Source organism: Tachysurus vachellii, chromosome 1 (assembly GCF_030014155.1).
Source record: "Tachysurus vachellii isolate PV-2020 chromosome 1, HZAU_Pvac_v1, whole genome shotgun sequence".
NCBI classification, from domain to species: domain Eukaryota; kingdom Metazoa; phylum Chordata; class Actinopteri; order Siluriformes; family Bagridae; genus Tachysurus; species Tachysurus vachellii.
In genome coordinates, this window is record NC_083460.1 from 12,583,045 (window position 1) to 12,590,919 (window position 7,875).

Consider the following 7,875-nt stretch of genomic DNA (forward strand, 5'->3'; position numbering starts at 1 on the left):
TGAATCTGATGCGTGCAGCTACCGGAAGCCAGTGGAGGGATCGCAGCAGCGGGGTGGTATGAGAGAACTTTGGCAGGTTGAAAACAAGCCGGGCAGCTGCATTTTGGATCATTTGCAGAGGACGGATTGCGTTCATAGGTAGACCTGCCAGCAGTGCATTGCAGTAATCCAGTCTAGAAATGACAAGAGACTGAACAAGTACCTGAGCAGCCTGTGTGGACAGAAATGGTCGAATCCTTTTAATGTTGTAGAGAAGAAACCGACATGAGCGAGTCACATTAGCAACATGAGAGGAAAAGGACAGTTGATTGTCCATGGTTACCCCAAGGTTGCGAGCTGTGGCTGAAGGGGAGATCAGATCGTTGTGCAAGGATATAGCAAGATCATGACCTGGGGATGAATCACCTGGGATGAAGAGCAGCTCAGTTTTGCTAGGATTAAGCTTTAACTGATGAGCAGTCATCCATGATGAAATTTCTGCCAGACATGCAGAGATCCGGTCAGAAGCTGTGGCATCTGCGGGTGGGAAAGAGAAGATAAGTTGTGTATCATCAGCATAGCAGTGGTAAGAGAACCCATGTGAGGAAATAACTTCACCAAGAGAGTGAGTATACAGGGAGAAAAGAAGAGGACCAAGTACTGAGCCTTGTGGGACGCCAGTGGAGAGTCTGCGTGGAGCAGATGTCACTCCCCTCCATGTTACCTGATATGAGCGTCCTTCCAGGTAGGAAGCGAACCATTCCCAAGCTGATCCGCATATCCCAAGACTCCTGAGGGTGGCTAAGAGAGTCTTATGGTTGACCGTATCAAACGCTGCTGAAAGGTCAAGGAGGATAAGGACAGATGAGAGATTGGCTGATCTAGCAGCATGTAGTTTCTCAGAGACATCTAAAAGGGCTGTCTCTGTGGAATGAGCTGCTTTAAAGCCAGACTGGTTGGGGTCTTGGAGGTTGTTCTGTGAGAGATAGACAGACAGTAGATTAAAGACAATGCGTTCAAGAATTTTTGAAAGAAACGAGAGAAGTGATACCGGTCTGTAGTTACTGATGTCTGATGGATCCAGAGCAGGTTTCTTCAGGATGGGAATAACCCTTGCTCTCTTGAAGGTAGTTGGTACCTGACCAGATGCTATGGATCTATTGGTGATAGTTGTAATGAAGGGCAGAAGGTCTTGCGAGATGGTCTGCAGCAAAGTGGAAGGGAGTGGATCCAATGGGCAGGTGGTAGGATTGCAAGACTGGATGAGTTTTAGAATCTCTTCTGCTGTTACAGTTGAGAAATGTGACAACAAAGGTGTAGGGGAGTCCATACTCTGAGATGTAAGTGCAGTCGGGGCTGAAGTGAAGGTCCGGCAGATTTCCTCAATCTTCTCCTGGTAGAAAGAAGCAAAGTCTTCTGCAGTCAGGGAGGATGAAGAAGGTGGAGCCGGGGGGTTGAGCAGAGAAGAGATGATGTTGTGGAATTTCCGAGGGTCATGTGAGGAAGCTTCAAGCTTTTCCTTGTAGAAGGAAGTCTTGGCAGAAGTCACATCTGAGGAGAACTTGGCCATGAGTGTTCGGTAAGAATCAAGATCTGCATCAAGTTGTGATTTCTTCCACTTTCTCTCTGATGATCTTAGCTCTCTTCGATTGTTGCGCAGCACATCTGAAAGCCAAGGAGCAGAACAAGAAGTTTTCTTGGGTTTAGTGGACATAGGGCAGAGGAAGTCCATAGTTGAGGAAAGAGATGAGAGGAAAGTATCTGTGGCCGAGTCCAAGGGCAGTGAGGAAAAAGACTCAGGATCAGGAAGGGAAGAAAGAGTGCCAGAAGCTACAGAAGAAGGGGAGACAGAGTAAAGGTTGCGGCGGGTTAGAGCGAGGGGGTGAGAGGTAGTTTTAGGTAGGGTAGGGAGAGTGATGGTAAAGGATACCAGGTGATGATCAGAGACGTGTAGTGGGGTAGCAGTCACGTCTGTAGCTGGAGAAGGACGGGTGAAAACCAGGTCCAGCACATTGCCTCCTTTGTGTGTGGGGATGTAGCTGTTGAGTGTGAGTGTGAATGAGTCAAGAAGAGACAGGAGGGAAGAAGAATGTAGCTTGTCAGAGGGGAGGTTGAAGTCACCAAGCACTGTCAGGGGGGAGCTATCAGAAGGGAAAGCACTAAGCAGTGTGTCCATTTCTTCCAAGAAGTCACCTAGGGGACCAGGAGGGCGGTAAACAACAATGATAACAAGGTTAATTGGAGAGGTAACTGAAATGGCATGGAATTCAAAAGAGGAGATGGTTAAATGAGACAAGAGGAGAGGTGTAAAGCACCATTTCTTTGACAGCAATAAACCTGTACCACCACCCCTGCCTGTTTCTCGTGGTGAGTGAGAGAAAGCATAGGCAGAGGATAAAGCAGCTGGTGTAGCAGTGTTCTGTGGGGATATCCAGGTCTCTGTTAGTGCAAGAAAATCAAAGGAGTAATGGGAAGTTAAAGCAGAGATAAAATCAGCTTTTTTCACAGCAGACTGGCAATTCCAGAGCCCACCTACCACCACTGTTTGAGACTTACACAACAGAGGAGGGTAGATGAGGTTACTGGGATTGTGACCTCTGCTCTGTGGACGAGAGTGTCTGCGAGTGTAGGAATTGAGTACAGAGATGGGTTTAAGGCACATATTTGCAGTCAAGAGTGAGAATTAAGGTATGGTAGAATATAGCAAAACAGTATTAGACACAAAGTTTACAATGAGAGAGAGAGAGAGAGAGAGAGAGAGAGAGAGAGAGAGAGATACTTACAAACCGCTACAGACGCTAGCGTCTGTAGCGGAGAACCTTCAATTTAAATAGGTAAGCCCTGCCCCCAATTCACACCTTAAGGTAGACTGATTGGACAGTGGCTCTGACTGTAACTTAAACAACTAGTTTATATTAATATTAATGCTCATTATTGTTAGTGTAGTAACAACGCAATGTAACATGGTTTCCCAGGTCAGGAATGTTCGATACTGGTAGTGAGTGTTTATCACAGCTGTAATATCAGTGAGAACCGAACATCAGGATCTAACACCTCCCTCAAAACTATAAAGTGATAGCATGTGAGATTAATGTCATTCCTTCATAAATGAATTGAATTGAATGAATTATTGGTAAATCTCTGTGGAATAAGTGGAATAATAACACACTCCTTGCACACATTCAGGTTGGACTCATCTAGAGATTATAAATAAAAATCATTCCTTAATTTTCTAGCCACTCTATCTTGTACTGTTTAAATTTAAAAAAATAAAGTTTCACAAGGGAGCATAAATGTGGATTATTTCCTCAGCAGAGATCCAACATGTGGGAAATGAAGTCATGGAGAAAACAGAAGCTGCAGCACAAACCACATGCAAATGTTAAAATGCAGACAGGACAGTTAATAAAACTCTGTCCTGTTTTATTTCTTCATCACTTCGGTGGAATGTACAGTATCAGGACAAGGGACAGTGATGTTTATGATGATATTTAAGTTTAATGATTAATCTAGTCTGCAGCGGCCATAACGCCATGATGCATGAGCACTTCAGCTCATTTACCTGAGGAAGGTTAAACCTTTCTTCCTTTTTTCTGTAAATGATGCACATATCAACTCATCAGCTCCTGTTGACAGTGAACACGTGATCATGTGGATGTTAAAGGGGTTCGAGTTGAACGTTAATCCTCCATTCAGCAGCGACCAGCTCATCAGGTAAGACTGATTGCAGCACTTTACCTGGATTTGTTCACCTGATTACTTTCTCACTGATTCACAGACGGCTTTTATCATTTACACTTCACACAAACACACAGCGAGCTTCTGTACACTTCTGTGTACAGGGCATTTTATCATTATTATTATTATTATTATTATTATTATTATTATTATTATCTGATGTTAGATTTTTAACACACAGGGCATCACCTCATCACCGCTATCACCATGGTAACCGTGTCAGTCCTGCTTCTCCTGCTCTCTGGTAAATATTTCATTATAGTCTATAAACTGTAACGAATCTTAAACAGCTTTAAAATAAAGATGTGAAGTAAAACTGTAACACAGTAGAACTTAAGTGCATGACCTTTTTTTTTTTTTTTTTTACTGGTTACTGTTTCATTCATGGGTTTTTTGTGCATCCCTTTAAGTCTGCACTGTACTGGATTTCCCAGTAACAATGTGTGACCTTTGATAGTTTATCATTGTAATGTAAAGATTTTAAAAATATAGAGAAAACTAGAATTGAGTGCAAGTAATTTCAATTTCAATTTCAAGCACACATTCAACATTTAATATATTTAATCAGCAAATCGATAATACATTAAGCTCGAGCCGTTACATTGGGCCGTCACAAATATTAAACTTATGTAGACATTCAGTATGTGATGTAAAAAATGTATATTTGTTAGCAGTAATGTAAAAATGTTAAAATGTTACAGCTGCAAAAATGAAAGTTCTATTGTCTTTATGACATTCACTGTTTATCATCTGTTTAAAGCTCCAGCTGTTCACATCACAGTGTTTCACTTTTCTGAGTCTCTTCACCAACAGTCCACTAACAATGGAAACAGAACAGAGCCATTCATCCACATCACATTTCAGCCCTTTTATCTCTGTCCTGCTACATTAACAGAAGAAATTTCTTCCACAGCTTCTACTCCTCCAGTCCAGAGTCATCTCACTTCACTCCATATCATTCCGGGTGACATGAGTCAGACTCAGGCTCAGAAAGCTTGCAGAGAAACTTACACCGACCTCGTCACTGTGTACTCTGATGAAGACAACACTAAACTGGCTGAACTGATGATAAAGGCTGGTAATGTTTTTGGCTGGATCGGACTCTATCGCAGTAATTTTAGTGAGAAATGGTCTAATGGTGATCCTGTAACATTCAGAAAAATGACAGGGGATTGTGGGATATCGAGCTACTGTGCTGTTATGAAGGCTGATGGTTCATGGGACAGTCTTCAGTGCACAGCGACAGGAAATTTCATGTGCTATGAACAAGGTAACTCCAGGTGACTTCATTACAGTATAACTATGAAATATAAATATAATATAGATAAATAAGATAAATAGACATTTTTATTTTTGCACTTTCCACAGATGCTTCCTCACAGACTCGTAATTATCATCTAATCCTTGAGAATAAGACCTGGTATGAAGCTCAGCATTACTGTAGACAGAGATACACTGACCTGGTCAGCATCAGAGATCAGCAGCACAATGAAGAGGTGATGATTAAAGGGTTAAACAGCACCACATCCTTCTGGATCGGCCTGCTGTGTGATGACTGGCAGTGGATTGATGGAGGAATCTCTGCCTACAGAAACTGGTATAGCAGTCAATCTCAACAACAAGGCAACTGTGCAAAAGTGATAAGAGGGAGATGGTACTCAGTCCCGTGCTGTAATTATTACTCTGCTTTGTGCTACTACAGTAAGTGTCGACTTGCTGAACAGTAAAATCATCTCAGCAATCTTCTATATGATGACTAGAACACAGCTGGTGTGAGTCTCTGATATCACTCTAAACAATCCTCCTCCTTTTGGTGTTTTGTGTTTCTATCAGATTACATCCATGTGAGTGAAGAGGCTCTGAGCTGGGAGAAAGCGTTGGATTACTGTCATGAAGGGAAGAAAGCTGGAATTCTGATCATCGATTCTCAAGCTGAACAGGAACAGTTAGAGTCTGAGCTCATGAGGAGAGGTGTCCCTCCAGGGTCTCTGTGGGTGGGGCTTGGACCAAACCGTCTCTCCGAGCTGAAGGTGTCATCTGAGCCGCTGACCTGCGAGGACATACAGAGACAGAGTGAAGCTGACACACACACTGTAGACGCAGCACCAGATTATGTGATGGACTCCACTGAACTTCGAGTTGTGTGTAAACTGAAGTAAAACATTTCCCTCGATGCTGGAAGAACAGAGCACTGCATAGTTTAGTTTTCCAGCACAAACTCACCTGAACACTTCATTATGCATTTGTTCACTAGGTGATGAGCTAAATCACAGAGCAGGAAAAGCCTAAAGTGTGCAGGAAGTGTTCACACACTCAGAGTTCACACATCAATTGGCCTTCACAAAAATATTTAGAATATGGGCTTAAAGGTCTCTCAGCTTCTCTGTGTGCAGAACTGCAGATGTCACTATGTATATATATATTAAAATATGTAAACATTCTCTGTCATTGAACAGTCTCAACATACATGAACATTCAGTTCATTAAAAATCATTTTCTTCAAATTTGTTAAGGTACATTTTTATTATTTATTGAAGTTGTTTCATACATTAATGAAAGTTATTGTGAAATGTTTACTGTTTTAATTTTTGTAATCTAATGATCTTATATTACCAACATAAAAACCTTGAATAACCACTACTGTTCTTTAATTATCAATACACATTCTGTTATATATTAAGAAGTATATATAGACGTGTATATATTAATTCTGTTTATTTTAATAAAATGTAACCTGGTGTTTTGACAAAAGAGGTATTTGCATTCTTTTTACCCTCAGGGTTATATTTTATATTTCAGCTGAGTTTTTTGAAGATTGTTGTTTATTTAAATAATTTCATTATTCATTTATTCCAGACATAACAATTGTCAGTGTGGGCGGGCTTTTATCTCTCGAATTAATCAGTGTATCTAGAAACAGAGCGCCATCATGGCCCATGGCAGAGGGAGAAAGCCCAAAAAATGAAAGTATAAGACACATTTAACACCATAATACAAAAAAAAAGGGGGTGGGGGGGTGGTGGTTTGGGATGTCTGTTGTTCAGCGAATAATTAATGGTGCTTGCAAAGCAACATTATTACTATTGTGCCGGACAAAATTTCGAAGCATAACTTGTCCCGCAGCTTTTGTCCTAGACCCATGAATGAAGTGTCAAATTGACCGGCTCATTGAGGAGAGGAGTGCTATGACTTTTATAAGCGATCCGAGTACCGGTACTTCCGGTACCGGGTATCAAAATGGCCTTTTTTCCCCATAGACTCCCATTATAAACTTTGGAGGTTTATAACTAGGCAAGCTTTCAAACTGTCTACACCAAACTCGGTGATACTCTGAACAAACTTTTAAATTGGTGTACCGACTGGCCTTCCGGTTGTGCCGCAGCCCCGGTTGTCTTCCGGTTGTGCCGCAGCCCCGCCCCCAAAATATGCAAAAATCAAAAAACTTTTTACAGCATAGACATGTGACATATCAAAACACTCACAACAATGAGGGGAACTTCCTCACGTGTATTTTGATGACGTCAAGTGATGTCACGTGAAAATAAGAAATTAGCACAACATGGACATGTGACATATCAAAACACTCAGCACAATGCGGAAAACTTCCTCAAGAGTATTCAGATAACGTCACATGCTCGTCTCGACTGGCCTCCGGGTTTTGCCACGTGCAAGCACCATTCACATTTTGTTCAGGAAATGTACGTTTAGTTATTATAATAAAAATTGTTACCCTGTTGGTTAAGCGTGTCATTGTTGCCTCATTCACTGCCGTTTTATGGCTTTTATTTTGATAATATGCGGCCACGCAATTGTGGGGTGCAGTTCAGCATTTAATTGAGGGATTATTTTTGCTGTCTTTGCTGTTCTGGAAATATTCAATTCATTTCAAATTTATTTGTATAGCGCTTTTTATAATTTGATATTAAATAGTATAATATTATAATAATAATAATAATAGTAATTATTATTATAGTTATTGTTGTTAAATTAATTGTTGCTTAATATATTAATATATTGTTGCTATTATTAAATTAATATTAATATAAATATCTTAAATATTTGATATAAGCTGGAAATGTTGGAGATTTGAATACAGCTCCCTGAAGCTGATAACAGTATGTATAATATATTATCGCCCACCGAGACTCGGAGATCTTT

The 7,875-nt window shown here is 40.9% G+C and overlaps 1 protein-coding gene across 1 annotated transcript; it reads left to right on the plus strand.

Moving 5' to 3' along the window:
• Nucleotides 1-3,685: 3,685 nt before the first annotated feature.
• LOC132837962 (secretory phospholipase A2 receptor-like) lies at nucleotides 3,686-6,349 on the plus strand. Its single transcript, XM_060858055.1, has 5 exons — nucleotides 3,686-3,693; nucleotides 3,899-3,961; nucleotides 4,631-4,987; nucleotides 5,086-5,418; nucleotides 5,551-6,349. Exons 2-5 carry the CDS (start codon nucleotides 3,925-3,927, stop codon nucleotides 5,874-5,876), a joined length of 1,053 nt encoding a protein of 350 aa, XP_060714038.1. The 5' UTR covers nucleotides 3,686-3,693; nucleotides 3,899-3,924; the 3' UTR covers nucleotides 5,877-6,349.
• Nucleotides 6,350-7,875: the final 1,526 nt, after the last annotated feature.